Source organism: Homalodisca vitripennis, chromosome 8 (genome assembly GCF_021130785.1).
Source record: "Homalodisca vitripennis isolate AUS2020 chromosome 8, UT_GWSS_2.1, whole genome shotgun sequence".
Classification (NCBI taxonomy): Eukaryota; Metazoa; Arthropoda; class Insecta; order Hemiptera; family Cicadellidae; genus Homalodisca; species Homalodisca vitripennis.
The window spans coordinates 68,891,029-68,908,389 of record NC_060214.1 but is presented as its reverse complement, the minus strand read 5'-3'; the positions used below and the strand labels follow the sequence as shown (position 1 = coordinate 68,908,389).

Genomic DNA, 17,361 nt, shown 5'->3' with positions numbered 1-17,361 from the left:
AGTAAGTGAATTGTATTCACTATACACGTGTACATACATACATATATATATATACAAACACCCACAAACAACAAAACCACAATATGTTCTATGTAAATATGTTTAACATATGACTATGTATATATATGTACATATAATATATACACATATATATATATATATATATATATATATATATATATATATATATATATATACATATATATATTAGAAGAAATAAAGGCTTTCTTAGGTGTTATCCTAAACATGGCACTGAATACAAAGCCATCTATATAAGATTATTTTCCGTCTGAATAAGAATTTCAACATCCATATTTTTGGTAGAAATCATACCAGTGGTTAAATACAAAACTATTTTAGTTTGTCTATTTTTATATCTTGGAACAATAAAAAAGGTATTACGAATTTTAAATCACCAAACATAAGTGTATGTATACAACTAAATTGCTTGCTAGAGAGCTGTTTGTTAATTTTTTTTGTAATGGATTACGGAACTATTCTCAGGACTTGGCCCGGTTACAAACAGATATTTAGAGACATCCACTACTGAACTTGGCTAGAATAAATAAGTGGCCTACTTGTTATTTGGTTATTTTTAACTACTGTAATAAATTGATTGTTGTTATCCAAATTCGATAAATACAATTTATTTAACTTAACACATGATTTCAACTTATTAATTAATAACAATTATTTTCAGTGTAAACTATAAACACCAAGAAGTAACAAATGTTTTGGAATTTGAAAATGGCAATGAATATGATAAACTATGTGAGATCCTAGATAAACAAGTTAAATGTTCGGTTCCAGCTAACCGACATTTGTTGGCCTGTGTGACATTTTTGCTGCATAAGCTGACTCTCCTTCTTACGGAACATCTTGTCACCATCTATCATGGACTCTTTCATAGCCACCTAAGCTACGGCTGCTGATGTGGGGCCATGCGCCTGGCTGCTCAAAGGTGCTCCGGTTGCAGAAGAGGGCTGTGCGCATCATCTCTTTATCTGGGTACCTTGATCATTGTAAACCCATCTTTGCCAGACTGGGGATCTTGACTGTCTATAGCCAGTACATACTAAACAGCTTGCTATACGTTAAGAGCAACGAACAAAGTTTGCCCACCAGAGCCAACATTCACCTTCGTAGTTTACAAGGAGGGGACACCATTTCCTTACCCTAATGTAGGCTCGGTAAAAAGATTAACTCTTTTCCTGTACTGGCTATGAAAATGTTTAATGTACTGCCTCTACAAGTAACATCTACGGCTGGAAGTGTTCAAGTCCAGGGTCAAGACTTGGTTGTTGAGGAGAGCATTCTACTCACTGGAAGAGTTATCATATGCTACTCACAAGTTATCATATGCTAAAATTCTTGGCTGCTCAGATGTCTCAATTTTGTTTTCATACTGTTTTGCTTAACTAAGTTGAGGAAGAATATTGTGTTTAATATATGATTACACATTTTATAAATTGTGTTTAATATATGATTAGATTTTTAGTACAACTTTTATGCCTAATTAAACCCCTAAAGCCATATGGCAACATAACCTCAACATGGAAAATAAAAATTGATCATATATGTTGTAACAAAACTAACCTTTATAAGCTGATAAAGGTAACAAATCTGTGCTGTTAAATGGCTCAATACTGCAATGCGACTTGTGTTCTTCCTATATCACAGTTCACAAAGTAAATACTGTCGTTAAAAACATCAATTTACCAATAACTGTAACAGTTCGTCAACACTCTCTAGTCTCTGTTAGTAGTCTCTGTAATTTATCTATGCCTGTGCCTCTGTCACTGTGAGTTACCCATGAAGCCCCAATATAAACTATAATTAAAAATTCTGATCAAGCAATTGAAAAAATAATTCTGTTATAATTTCATATATAAGTGACACTAACGTTAATCTAGTATCAATTTATTATAAATATATAGAACAAACAAATTGCTTGATAATATTAATAGGTTTATTTAATATTAATTCTAGAGTAGTCCTACAACAGTACAACACTTATACACTAAGCAAGAACACTGCTCTATGTATATGACACAATACATTAAAAATAATAACAGTGATGTTCATAATACAATCTTATAATACAATAAGTAACAACTGCTTTTGTTGGAACGGGGATGGATTGTTTAGAAATACAACCCATTCAAAAATATCAAAATAGTCTCTGAATTAAGTACAGATGAGTGACTAGGTTTATGAAACTTTGAAATTTGTAAGGTCATCTGTGAGAAATAAATAACTTTATAATGTTTGATTTATAGCCTTCTTCTCAAGTGGATATCTCTAAGGCTCTTTTAATATTTATTTTATACTAGAAAATTAATTTATTTTATTTCATTTTAAACATACAGATAAATTCGGGAATCCTTTGTCGCTTTATCGGTCATATAATTCCCAGTTAGTTAATCCATAAGGGCTTAACCTCTTGTTCTCCGGAGAACCTATTCTTAGTGCCAGCACAAGAAAGCAGTTTCTCGCCCTGCTGAGACGGCAATAAGGTTAGTTTCTATTAATCCTCCCAAGAATATTAGAGATGGATGTCACCTCTAGATTGAAGAGTCTAAATTGTTCCTAATATACACCGGGCTCTGAAGAATGTACTGGCCAAAAACCGTGTCAATCTATTGTTTTCTGTAGGAAAAGTCATATTACAGCCTGCTGCATAACCTCAGAGTAATAACCCATAGCCAATAAGACAATGAAACAAACCATGTTAAATCGTGATCATATGCTCCTAAGATAACATGCTGTTTTATCTTCTGAAAAGAAAGGTAACATTGGCAAGCACTTTACAAATATTGTTGATTTGGATTCTTCGCGTATGCAGCGGATCAATAGTAAAGCCTTAGATCTTAATAGTTTAAGATAGTTGGCCAGTTCATTTGTTTCAGGCTACACTTCCCTTCAATATTCAGCCAAAGTTAGTTCTGTTTAAATATGTTGTGGTTGATGAAAGTATTACCTAAAGCAAATCTTTATATTTATGTATTTTTGTAGGATTTAAATCATACATTGGACTGATTCTTAACTCATTTCCCGATGATGAACTGCAAATTACATTGTAAATAGAATTTTTTAAGATTTCAAATACAATTTAAAATAAAACTCTAAGCAAGATGGGGGTACTACACGAGATTGGAGTCCATTCCTTCACCTAAACAGCAAAACAACTCATCAAAAGAGTAAAATGATTTGGAGAGTAACCATAAGATACATGAACAGATGTTATAATATGTATAGATTATCTCATAGTTTATTTGGATTTAGTTTTTAGTAGACAATATCTGTGCAGCAATTTGTAGATAGCGCTGCCATGTTATCTTGAGTATTATTTTATTTTATAGTGAATTAAACATTTGGAGTATTTTCACTGTTATTTATTAGTGTTTGCTCAATGCTTTGATTATACAGTCTATTAGGTGAATGTAACATGTTTTAATATAGGTTTAATTTCGCATTAATTGTTTCTTTTGTTTGTACCTAAAATTGTTTTTATAGTCTATGTTAGATAGCGCACAACTATAATTTCAAGTAAGAACAGTAATTAATGTTAATATATTCTAATATACTTGATATATGCATCATACTATGTAAATTACGTTGGATTGCATAAATAAATCATTTTTAAGTATGTAAGTACTGTAATATACTGTAGGTTTGGAATTACTACACCTGGAATAATTTAAGTTAATTTGACTTTGCCTAGGTGGTAGAACTGTTCACGTCCAGTCAATCAAGCTTGTTTGTAAAATTGTTGTGTAGTCTTCGATTCTTACCCTTTCATTTGTATATTATTAAAACGTATTTCAAGTACAGGATTAGATTTGTTTCTGGAATTTAGATCAATGGTGGGATTTATGGCTGCGGGATTTGCCGCTTCATATTAGGTTTGTCTTTCCAAATGTAAACGACATAGTATGTGAATCCTGATTCTAAAGAAGATTTTATGATTAATATCGGTAAGTTTTTCTTGATGAATTACAAGAGAATAGCTAAGTTTGAATTCATTTAGAAATACACGTATATGTAGCTTACTCTATAGTTGGTCCATTACATGGCAGACTAAATTTCGATAACTTACTCAATTAGATTGGTGTAGAAGTTCTTAAGGTGGATTACAATGAGAGGATTATGTCCTCCATACACTTTCAATGATGTTAAGAAACATATGTTAATGGTCATCATGAATTCTGATAGCAGTTTAAACCCAAACAAACCTTCAAACTGCTCAGGATTAGATCCAGAATGAGAAAGTTTGTCAGAAGCCCAGTTTTCTTAAGACTTTCTTAAGAAAACTATCTCATTATTGGCTATTAGCCTATGCCCAGTCTAGGCCTAGTTTTTCTAATATGCTACAGTTACATAATTAATGGGTAGGGTACGATAAGCGGACCCGGTTTTTGATATCGAATAATGTAATCATCGATACCTAATATTTGCATCTTAAATCCTAGACTATCAATTGATATAAAAGTATCTATAGTCCTCAATAACAATCATATGTTTTAAATTAACGTATGAATTTAATATTTGCAGTGATCAAACAAATTATTATAACCAAAATTAGGAAACCTGAAGACAACCATATTTGCTCCTCTCACAGTTACAGTTTTTTTTTCCAACAAATGTCACATAATGGGGTTTTCGGTACGAGTCCAACATGTTGAAGCCACGAAAAACGTCTTATCATCTTTCAAAGTAATGTAATTTTCTAAAATTGACTGCCATTTCTAATAATTAAATGTTAGGCTACTTGTGTAAAATTGAAATATTACCTTACGTGTATTATTTGAAAGTGTTTACAGCTGTTGATATAGATTATTTAGGCTAATTGTTCAAAATCATTAGTCAGTATCGATTGATTATATCGATGGTTATGATTAAGTAATATCGTTTGCCAATTTCGATATAAAAAACCGGTTCCGCTTATCGTACCCTGCCCTAATGAATTACAATCCTTTCTTTATTCAGTACTTATTTAGGCACATGAAAAAACACATTTTTTAAATGAGTCATCAACCATAGTTTCCAGGATATGTGATTCAGATAAACCATCCAAAGGAAACTACTAGAGCCTAAATTAAAATTATGGTTTTGCGAAGGCTGCATTATAATAAGCAGCGGGGAGACTAATAATTTCACAGTGAATCACATCACAAATTTTGTTGACCCGCTAACAGCTGACACAACATCTTGGAGAGCTGTAATAAGATCCTCAAATTTAGGCTGACACATTCTGAATATATGTACAGGAGGGGGAAGCAAAGTTGTCTGGCAAGGATCATTTCTTATTTATCAATGCTATGAGGATTAATAATTAATTTGTATCCAAGACATCAATCATTATATTTCAATATGGTTCATATTTGTTTCATTCAGGCCTATTAGTTTTGTTTAATGTTGGATTGTCTGTCTTTTATTTATCAATTTTATTTAATATAATTAGCTAACTTCTTTTAATATTTTCATTTTTGGTCAATAGTGCCAAATCTTAATTAGGTAATTATCATATTAACCGCCGGGGCGGAAAAATACGAGTTTTGCGTTCTTAACTTATTGGAATCGTCCTATATAAAAAAAAGTATAAGGTTTGATGGGGTGGAAATGAGAAATAACGAAGTTCTAGAAAATAAAAAATTAAATAACTTTCCAGTAATATCTCCATGTTCTACATCCACGTCTAGCGTCACGTGACCTTTTGTGGCCAATGATTGAACCTCGTGATGACGTCATCGGTTGCGCCGCCATCTTTGCAAACGTAAATGAGAAATTACAGAAATGAGCAGAATTTTGTTCAAAATTAATAATGTTTTTCTTAATTTCGAGAAAAAAATTAATTACGAGTGCCTCCGGCCATCAGCGCGGGCTTCTGCCCCGCGCTGATGTCAATAAAAGAAAAACATCCCTCGAGATAGTAGCTATCAGTAAAATATAAAATTCTAGAGGGGCTGATCAAAAATATATAAATTGAAATGTAATGCAAAGGCAATTATGTAAAGTTTAAAAACTAAATAAATCATGAAAAACTCAAATATATAGATGGATATTAACAGAGAACACTTACCATTAGTGTGTTGGCGGATATAGCTAAACAGCAGCAAAAAAAAGTGGTCTATCACAACGAAACGACACAGTCTCCCGGTTTAAAAACACCACTCGACCGCACGACGAACAAATACACTCATTTTTTAAAATGCCCTGTTCTATTAAAAAAGAGATAATTTCGTTTCGGTCAAAACGTAAGCTCTTTACGTGCCCTACGAAACACTCCGACACACACAATTCACTAGGGTTGGTTGAACTAGTGGATGGTTGATTCATCATTGTAAACTCACTCACTCAATCCGACCTACTGAACACGATATCTTGTGTAGAACTGACCTATGCCCCGGACAACTCAGATAACAGGTATGCTATCAGGCTGCTATCAGTCCCGGCCGCAGATAATATTCAAGTAAACAGATTATCCAGACACAGCACACAAACTGAACATTAAAACATTAGAAACTTTACCACTTATCAATATACCCCCTAAAATCATGTTATTTGTCATTTGCACCCCCTAGTACTATATATATTTTTTGTTCAGGAGGGTGAGCAGAATACGTTGGTAACGTCAAATTCGTGATTTGCCGCCCCGGCGTTTAATCTTACTGGTACCCTTAATTATTATGTTTAACACAGATTAATCGAAATACAAATTTATATTGTTTGTTCTATTGATTTGGTGGAATTAATATGGACACAGAATGTTTTATTATATTCTATTGTATTGTTTTATGTGTTCTGTCATCAGTCAAATCAACGGAGGTTATTTTAAATAAAATATTTTCTTCACCATTTTATATTATTTGCTAAAATTTGGAATAGCCTACTTATTTAGTGCTGTGACTAAAAAATACCAAGTTTAAGCTTTTAGCTCAAACCTTTTTAGAAATACGTAAATATGAAGCTTTATAATAATTAATTATCATACTTTCATTGTTGAGTATATAATAACATCAAAAGTAAACAAATGTAAAATTAAACACAACTAAATAAATCAGAATCAGAAAATTTATTGTGGTAAACATTTTCACAAATGCGACACAACGTCATGCTTAGGCTTAATGATTATTTGACTAATTACTAAGTCTATCTACCTGACTTATTAAACTAACAAACTCTTCAATATTGTAACAGCAGAAATCCAACAACAAACATTTAATTTTCATTTTAAAAGGTCTTAAGCTAAGTTGTTGGATATGGTTTGGTAACAAATTATACAGTTTTTTTGCCTATTTCTAAAAAGTTTGATTTAGTGGAATGATAGTTGTACTGATCTAATCTAAGCATATTACAGTTTCTTGTGAAATAACCATGTACAGAACTATTAGTTGGCACAGAATTTAAATGAGTTTTTACATACAACAAACATTCCAATATAAAAATAGAAAAAACAGTTAAAATCTTAAGCTGTCTAAAATATGGTTTACAGTGAGTTCTATTCCCCACCTGACATATAACTCTCACAGCCCTTTTTTGTAATACAAGTGCCCTTTATACATTCCCATCATTACCCCATACTAAAATTCCATAGGTTAAATGGCTATGTATATGGGCATAATAAACAGCTATTAACACTTCTCTATTAACAATTGATCTTAACCTACACAACATAAAAATTCCTCTAGCCATCTTTTTACATAACATTTCAATATGAACATTCCATTTAATATTAGACTGTACATAAACACCAAGAAATTTAATATTATATATATATCAACATCATTTCTTAAACTAAACATAAGATTTTGGGTTTTACTCTGATTCAAACATAAAGAATTTGCTGCACACCAATCATTTACTATTTGGTCAACACTTAACAGCACACTATCAGGTAACAAATTGGTATCTCTTTCAATACTTATCTGTAAAGCAAGATCATCAGCAAAAACAAATGATCTCACACAATCCATTTCAAGAGAAGCAGACAAATCATTAATATATATTATGAATAAAACCGGGCCCAAAATTGAACCTTGGGGCACGCCGGAAGCTACAGGAAGATACTAAGAGTAACAGTTATTATAACATACTGCTTGATGCCTTAGAGAAAGGTAAGATTGTACAAGTTTTACGGAACTTTTATCAAAACCATAGAAAGTTAACTTATTTAATAGTTTAGCATGTGATACAGTATCAAAAGCCTTAGACATGTCATAAAACCTGAGACCATACATTTTGTTTTTCATATCTATACCATATATACAGTCCCTCATAAACTCTACAACAGCTTTTTACAAGTACCTTTATTAGATCTGTAACCGTACTGAAATCAGAAAACAATAAATTACCCTCAAAATACTTAACAATTTGACTATTTAACAGTACCTCCAAGACTTTGGATATAACTGGGACTATTGACACTGGCCTATAGTTATTACAATCTGAAACTGCGCCAGACTTATACAATGGCACCACTTTAACCCACTTCATGCACAGCGGAAAGGTTGAACTTTGTATACACAAGTTAAACAAATAGCTAAGGACTTCAACAATGAACGGAGCAGCCAATTTTAAAACTAAAGAATTCAGACAGTACACATCCAAGCTTATGCTGTTACTTAATGAGTGAATAGCTTGATAAACCTCCTCCCCTGTAACACAACTAGGTACTTTGGGATTATACCGACCACACCAGTATGAAGAACACAAAAATAGAAATTTATAGAAACAAACATGATAGAACGAAAAAACAACTCTTCAATTACAAAATTACAAACTTACAAGCATTTCCAGGTATTGTGATCGGTATTGTTGTCGCTGTTATCTTATCTTTCTCGAGAATCCTGATTACGGCAGGCCGCGCGGCATCACGTGATTTGCACGGTACATCATTGCCTTTCCATTACAATTCAATTTATATTTCTGATTAGCCCCTCTAGAATTTGATATTTTACTGATAGGTACTATCTCGAGGGATGTTTTTCTTTCGTCGACATCAGCGCGGGGCAGCACCGAAGGTGCTGTCGAAGCCCGCGCTGATGGCCGGAGGCACTCGCATTTTGGGTGGCGGAATGTGATCAAGAATAAAAACAAGTTTTGAGTGTTTTTTTAATAAAAAGTTTAGTTTGGTAAATGTTTGTTTTTGTTGAATTTTTGTGTTTGGAGAAATGTAGAGGTAAAACACGGAAGTACAACAAAGCGATGCACCAGCTGAACGGGCGGCGAGACTCTGCAATCACGTTATCTACTAGACGCTCGACTTTGACCTCTGTCTGAGGATGGGGAGGTGTTTGCGATAAGACAATTCCTGTTTTATATTGACGAAATATTGTTCTACGCTAATCTAGTAATCAGTAGAAACGAAATGTGAAATAACGATTCATGTCTGGGTGTGGTCGGTATAATCCCAAAGTACCCACAACTAAAACTAAATCTATTTACAGCACACACAGGCACATCTTTGGTAACTTTACTCAGGTATTGTGACATACTCTGATTTGAGTTTGGAATACTATTTATCACAGAAGTAACATTATTTAAAAAGGCAACATTAAACCCATCTGAATTACAAGTTTCATCTTTATATCTATGGTTAACTGCCTTATCATTATTGTTAAGATTCTCATTGATAATTGCCCAGACAGCTTTAGGTTTGTTGTTGACATTCAGAATCCTATCACAATTATGTGTTAACTTAGCTTCTTTTATTTTATTTTTATACATATCTTTCAAACTTTTATAATAATCTCTATCATAAGCAGAACATGTGCGTTTAAAGTCACTATAAGCATCAAGACACTGTAGTTTAAGGTCACTGAGTTTCTTATCATACCACTTAGGAGTACCTAGTTTTGGTTTTTTTACAGGCACATACTTAACAGGAAAAGCAATATCAACCCTGCCCAAAAAAACACTGAGAAAATAATCAAATTTTTCATCTAGAGTTGTTAAAGTGTACACTAATGTTAATGTGTAAAATAAATTATACAACATTAATAAAAACAGCTCTTGCTAAACAATTTTTGAAAACTAAAAATGGCTGTTGTTTACATCTGAACAATAAACTTTAGAAAGTTTTGTTCACAGAATAATGGAATAATTTTGTTCATTTGTAACTCACCATCTTGGAAAAGTTCCATCGTGAGCAAGTGTTATCAGTATTTTGTGTTTGTCTTTTCTTATTACAATAGTGAGTTAATATTTTTTCTCTAAAATTTGTTTTTTAAAATTGTGAGTGGTGAAACTACATAACTACACTGAAAACTGTGCATAGTTAATTTTTTAATTCCTTGTAATCTGGCAAGTTTTTATTTGGCCCTTCATAATTTAATTATGATATAGCATAGCCTACCGTTATATTAAATAGTAACACAAGACACTTTAATTATTCTATTAATTATTTATAGTTATATTTTGTTGTATTTTATTATATTCATGCTATATATTCACTCTATATAAGATGGGAAGACCTTGTATTTAAAATATCTTTCTCGTCCATATTTATTATCCTTTGGTTAAAATTGGAATAGATTGCTTATGTATTTAATTATTTGTATAAGTTCTTTTTCTGAACATTTTTGTGTGTCAATATATAGTAATTTGTGTCACTATTTTGAATAGTCCTTCCCGCTAAGATGGAAGAAGTAGTTGGTTTTATGACAACTGAAATATTAGTATGGGATCTACATGTACATAATATCTCGAAAAACTGTTCAAGATAAAAATTATTTATAACAGAAGGTTAAGGAAAATTTATAAGCCTTCCAGAACACTTTAATTTTTCCTATAGGTTTATAATTAACAGAGTTGTACGTTTTTGGTAAAGTTAGAACTGCTGGTGTATTGAAATGAAATGGAGTGTCAAACTGTATAAGTAGGTAAATACATACAGTGGAGTCCCGGTAATCCGAACACGTGTAATCCGAACGTCGGTTAATCCGAACAGGTCCAGGAGGAATTATTTATAACGATAATGAACAGTTATAGGAACTAATTACCTAAAAAATGAAAATCAGTATTTTATTAAGAATTGTGTATGGTACAGTACATAAATAATGAAGTTAAATACAGTACCAAATTGAAACTTATAGGTTAAGTATGAGTTAAATTACTGTTTAAGAAGTGAAATCAAACAAAAATTGGATGTACAGTACTGATATTATTATTGAGTACAATTTGTTAAAAGACAAAAATTCAGTTATTGTCTTCTGTCGCATTGAAGAGAGTCTATTGGATGACGCGTAGTTTCACCATCGTGTGATAAACATTATATCGGCAGGTGTAGCAGTAGCCTGTTGCTCTAAGTATCGTAGTGCAAGGTTAAGCGCTGCTGCACCGTCTGCGTGTGGCACCAACTCTCCTTTATCACCCAGGTTCTCGTCGTCCCGTAGCGCGTGGACCCGTACAATATCCAGTACGCTCACATTGCTTAACAATAGAACTCTCACACTAAATACGGTAAATGTGCTTAGTATTCGCAAATACGTTTATTTGTCAAGAAATGCAATGCAACAGTCATAAAACATATTTTAATAAAAAATGTTGATAATTCTATAACAAAATAGACCCATTCTCAAGTTTAAAACCGTATTTTTCTGTAATTCTGGCTAATCCGAACAATCACATAATCCGAATAGGGCTCGTCGGTCCCAATTAGGTCGGATTAACGGGACTCTACTGTATATGTACCTATTATAAATATTAAAAATTAAAGTTAACATTTACAAGCGCTTATGTGATCTGAGCTTGAATGTAAGTACTATCTCGAGGGATTGTTTCTTTCCCACTAGAAGTATGGGATGGTGGCAAAGTCCACACAGATGTCCAGGGCCATTTCTGATCAGTACTATCCCAACACACCAATAAATTTTTATCGCCAGTTCTTGGTTAAAAAACTTTTGGAATTGACATGTAATTCAATATACCATTTGAGATATAAAAAAAATTATGAATTACAAGATGTTTTGGCTGCAGTATAATAAGCAGCCACCAACTCAATTGGTTGATGATTATCGAATAATATGGAATTATCGATATTCATGACCGCCCAAAGGACTGAAAGCAAAATGTCGGACCAAATAACGTTTAATAAACATTTCAAAGAACAATATGGTTAGGCTAGTTTTTTAATCTTAGAAATTAATGTATTAAACTAGTCTAAATAAAGAAAGCTGGCAATGATTAATTATGAATATCTACATGGCGTAAATGTCCTATTCAATAGTATCGATATTTGAAATTGGTAAGCATCATCGACTGTTATAAAGTAATCGAAAATACTTTTTGGTTTATCTGTAGATAAATAATGGAGTTGTGTATTTGGTTAACGTTTGAACAGCCAGCATATTGAAACAAAATATGTATTTTTTTCGTAAAATTGCATATTTTTGTTCTCTAAGGAAATAATACAGATGTAACATTATACATGTTCATAGAATTGTTTAGTCATTGTTGATTTAATCCTAAGATGATTTTACAAGAAAGAACTAATTAACTATGAAATATTTGTACACATTTTTTTATATTGAATGTAAGATGTTTTATTTTTTTCAGAACCTGAAAAGAAAAATTAAATTTAGTATCCTCCCTTAAGTAACTTATCTCAATCATCACACTATGTCGACCAAAAGAGGTGCAGATGGTGATAGTGGAAGTAATGATGAGCCTCCTCTCAAGAAGGTCCAGTTTGAGCCAATACGCATTGGTCCCATATCAACGCTCGAAGAGATGGACATTAAAGTGCTTCAGTTCCAGAATAAGAAACTTGCTCAGGTAACATATTCATAATAGTAGCAGTAAATTACTTCCATATTTTGTAACAATTTCATTTAATGGTTTAAAATATGCAAAACTTCATGAATAAAAGTAGATAATGACTTGCTGATTCTCAATTTTAGAGCCCATAGCTTAAAAAAAAAACAACTATAAGTAGATTGTTCCACATATTGACATTGGGAACAGAAATTGCCTCATACTCAGTTTCTCCAGAAAATGTCTGTAGAAAAGAACTGATGTCTTTGAATAGGAAGTTGCTGAATAAGATGTTGCCTGCTCATCAGTAACATCCACAGCTATCATACCAGAGTTCTCTTTATATACGTGGGAAGAGTTTAGTTCCTGCATTTAATCCTAAGAGGGTCTTTGTGCATCTCTTACTTATATTTAGCCCTCAAGTCTGAGGCTTGTGAAATAACCAATTACATTTGTGGGCTTAGTTCTCTAGTACCCATGTGTCCTAGAGATAAGTCTCTTGAAACTTTTTCCTGGTTTTACAAACAGCAGAACATTTCAGCGATTTTTTAAAATTTTTTAATAGAAACATGTTTTATTTCCAAAAACATATACACCAAGATATTAGATTTATTTACAGTTGATAAATAGTAAATTACCCTTTTACTATACTTACTAAGTGGCGATAAAATAAAACAATTTAATTTTAAGTACAGTAGTTGGATAAATATTATTTATATAATTTAAGTAAACTATATATTACATATTAACACATATTCTACAATGGAAATTAGCCTATTTGGGCAAGCAGCCTGTGCATAGGCTAGAGTCGTACAAAAAAGTTTATGTTATCTCGATGTCGAAAAAAGTGTTACTGTTACGTGTCGGTGTGTTTTAAGGCATAAAATGTAGAAATGTAGTTGTGTGATGAAGGATAATACTGTCGTATTAGACAAAACCATCGGTAGAAGTAAGACCACATACACAAGACCGTGATATGACGAGCGCCGGGGGATGGGGAGGGGGTCAAGGTCAGGTTGGTCCTCAGTCTGAGTGAATGAAGTCTCAGATCCTTGGACTCCAATTTGTAACAACAGTTCTGTGACATTATATTTAAATTTTGTAATACTACCTGATTCAAATAAATTTAAATGCTGAAATTTGTTACATATGTTTCTAAATAAAATATGTGAAATATAGTAAGAATTGGTTTTTGAAAAGGATTTATCTAATCTAATTACATGAATACCTACCAACATGTTCTGAATATCTTGTTTGGTAAGAGTGCAAAATTTCTGGTAATATTGTATTAGCATTTTTGTAGATGTGAATTAGTAAATTTGTTATATATAACTGTCGTAGTGAAAGTAGGGAGGATTCCTGAAAGGGAGACTCAGTTGGATAACGCACATTTTTCCTCAACCCTGCCTTTAGTATACTCTTTTGCGTAATGAAAAGAGGTTCAAGAAGCGTTTTACACGCACCGCCCTGTAATTTGTTCTGCTGATTACTCTGTCTCTCTACAAAGTCTGTATTCATTAATCTGGCTTAAACCTACCTTTAGCAGATGTTTGTAAAGAAGGAAAAATGTCATTTTAGTATCCCAAGTTCTAGTAGTTTATCCTCCTTACTTGGATCTAGGAGACTAAATCTAACCTTTAGTATACAGAGAGAAAAACATTTTTGATTGCCTGAGTCTTGAGGTCTTTCTCTTGTCTTGGATCTCACTATATTTTTCCCAGGCATTTACAAGAGCTTCTTTGTAGTTGGAGGTTATTCCATATTTCAACTTCGGATCTACCTAAAAGTTTTCAGAACCTATCTAAACCAGAGCGATTGCTGTTTCATTCCCAGGAATGCCTTTATGGCCCGGTATTGAAGCAAGGACAACTTTGCTCCTCTTCACACTAGGCATGATTCACTTTTTAAGACACGTCAACGTCAACTCAGGCAGTACAAAAGAAACCACTATAGTGACATTGTGTTACGAATTTCTTACTTTGTGCAATAAAGAATAACAAAAATGTCTGAAGTCTATAATGAGCTTAACAAATCCTGTAGGCCTAACTTGTGCCTCAACTGTGACATCTTAATACTGTAATATGGTGTTGTTCTCTTTTTATTGGGGGTTTGCTGTTTTGCCAAATGGCAATAAATAATTTACTCAAATTAATGTAACGTAATAAAATTGTATTATGTTAAACAGAGGTTGGAGCAGCGCAACAGGTTAGAGGCCGAGCTGCGACAGAGGATAGAACAGCTGGAGAAGCGGCAGACTCAGGATGATGCTGTGCTCAATGTAGTCAACCGGTACTGGAACCAGCTGAACGAGGATATCAGAGTCCTTCTGCAGCGGTTCGATGCAGAAACAGCTGACGAGTCTGAGAATAAGAGTGAGTTGTTATGTGACATCTTCATTATTTATTTGTACACTCTAAAATTATTTTCAAAATATACAGGTTTCAAGTGCTTTTTTGTATCCACCTCAGCTAGCAAGACTTGTAATCTATTACTATATCATATATCAAATTAACTTTTTTTAAGACTCAATATATACATTAACAGTGTCATAAATTACGCAACTATTGTACCTAAATAGAACCACAGTTAACCCTTTAAGCCAATTTTTGAATCTCTAGCCTCTAGAGTATTTTGACAATTTTATAAATAATTGATTATAAAAAAATTTATTTGAGTCGCAAACATATTTCAATATTTCTAGTGAGTTGTAATAAAAAATAATAAAGTTTATTCATGTTGTTTTAAATTTAAAAGTCTATTATAAAGTAATTTATAGATAAGTTGATAGCACTTGTTCAGTTGTTGAAATTCACCTTACTTCACATACTAAATGCTCCGCGGGATAAACAACAGCCCTAAAATGCTGAAAATATGCGGAATAGACAAGTATATATAACCTTAAGATGCAATGATCCACTGATTCACTAATACCAGAGCAGTTGATTGTAAACAGCCTCATGTTTGAGATTTATTTGTGTCTGCTAAACGCATAGAACAGGAGTCAATACTAATTTTGCGATATTTCTGGTTGGAAGTGTACACTTATGTTTCAAATTGAAAATGTTTTAAATAATTCTTTGTGTTGTTAGACTGGAACTGCATGTAACAGTTACAGGGTGCATTATGAAGGTAATGCACATGATTTTATTTTGACGCGACTATTTATCGCAGTGCGCTCGGACCAGTCAGATAATGTGGTAGGTGTTATGTCCTTCCAAACGCGCCCAGTCTCAATTCACTCCTAGCAGTAAGAGTGGTTGGCCGTGTATTTTGACGAAGTCTGTTTTTCAATTTTATCATGGCGTGAGAGCGCTCGCTGGAACAGCAGTACTGCTTTGGGGAAATGGGAGAACTATCGAATTCAGACAGTTTTGTAGAACCGTTCAGAATAGAACGGTTCTCGCTACATAACCGTTTCGTCTGGAACCATTTTGCAAAACAGACAGTTCCCCCAAACTCTATTTCAAGGCATGGCAGAAACGTCTCCATAGGTGTAATGAAGCTGGAGGAGACTATTTTGAAGAATTTTAACCGTTTGTAACAATCAGATGAATAAATCTATTTCTCTTAGAAGATTTGCATTACTTTCATAATGCATCCTATAAGTGCCAAACCACAGCTGCGTAGGAATACATTATGCATTACGGTTAGTACAAACCAGGGATCAAATATAATTATCAAACATTAATTGTACAAGAAACTATAATTGATTACAGGTATATTAAATTTAGTTTGAACAAGATTTGGATTATAACCAAAATATGTTTACGCATAGGAAATCATATGTTTTATTCATTTTCAGGATAAATAAAGGATTGAAAAGTAACATTACAAGATTAAGATACAAAGTGTAAAGATTACATCAGTGTTAAGAAATTTATCTTACAAATTTATCAAATTCACATACTTAGACTATAAATAGGAGAGTAAATAAAACAATTTAATGATGTTTACAATTAATGACATTTGGATTGTTCTGCTCGTAGATGAAAGTGAGGCTACAACATCATTTCTTATGCAACTGTCTACATGGGACAAGGAGGAGTTGGATGAGAAACTGGCCAACAGAGTCCAAGTATCCAAGAGGGCTGTAGCCAAAGTCATCCAAGCCTTTGACCGTCTCATGCAGAGAAATGAGAAGATCACACTCGCTCTCAAGGGAGAGTTGGATGGTGGTGAGCGACATTACCAAACCGTTTTCCTTTTAGCTTTTTTTTTAAGCGTTTTCTTTTTTCAAGCAGTTTTTTCTTTAAAATCTTTTTTATTTCAACTTGGTGGTGTAATACCAGCAGGATATGTGTTGCAACTGGAAATTTTTTTCTTTTCTTGTTTTTAAAACTCTTGACAGATTAAAATTTATAAGGTGTAGAAAAGATATTCAGACTCAACAAATCAAAGCCATCAAAATCAACTGTGACAACATATAATTTAGGGATTTAACTATGATTAATATAATTTCATCAATCATTATTTAATGTATAATGTTTAATGTTTAATATATAATGGAATCAGTACATCATAAGTACTAGAAAAATGGTGTTAAATTAAAAAATTATTAAGAAAGTTTTGTGGATTTGCTATTTATTGTTAATAAACATTATGAAT

General features: G+C 32.7%; 2 protein-coding genes across 3 annotated transcripts in view; one reads left to right on the top strand and one right to left on the bottom strand.

The window, feature by feature from the left end:
* LOC124367693 (tRNA-dihydrouridine(16/17) synthase [NAD(P)(+)]-like) overlaps nt 1-1,744 on the bottom strand; it is a 190,572-nt gene extending 188,828 nt beyond the window's left edge. The window contains exon 1 of the mRNA XM_046824727.1: nt 1,597-1,744. The gene's annotated coding sequence lies outside the window, so the exon portion shown is untranslated. The remainder of the gene's footprint in view (nt 1-1,596) is intronic.
* Nucleotides 1,745-3,742: 1,998 nt separating this feature from the next.
* The window catches only part of LOC124367692 (E3 ubiquitin-protein ligase Bre1), a 49,540-nt gene continuing 35,921 nt past the window's right edge, over nt 3,743-17,361 (top strand). For both annotated transcript variants that reach the window (XM_046824724.1, XM_046824723.1), the window contains exons 1-4: nt 3,743-3,977; nt 12,559-12,777; nt 14,942-15,128; nt 16,743-16,931. In XM_046824724.1, coding sequence (XP_046680680.1) covers nt 12,622-12,777; nt 14,942-15,128; nt 16,743-16,931 — 532 coding nt within the window. In that variant the 5' untranslated portion in view covers nt 3,743-3,977; nt 12,559-12,621. The remainder of the gene's footprint in view (nt 3,978-12,558; nt 12,778-14,941; nt 15,129-16,742; nt 16,932-17,361) is intronic.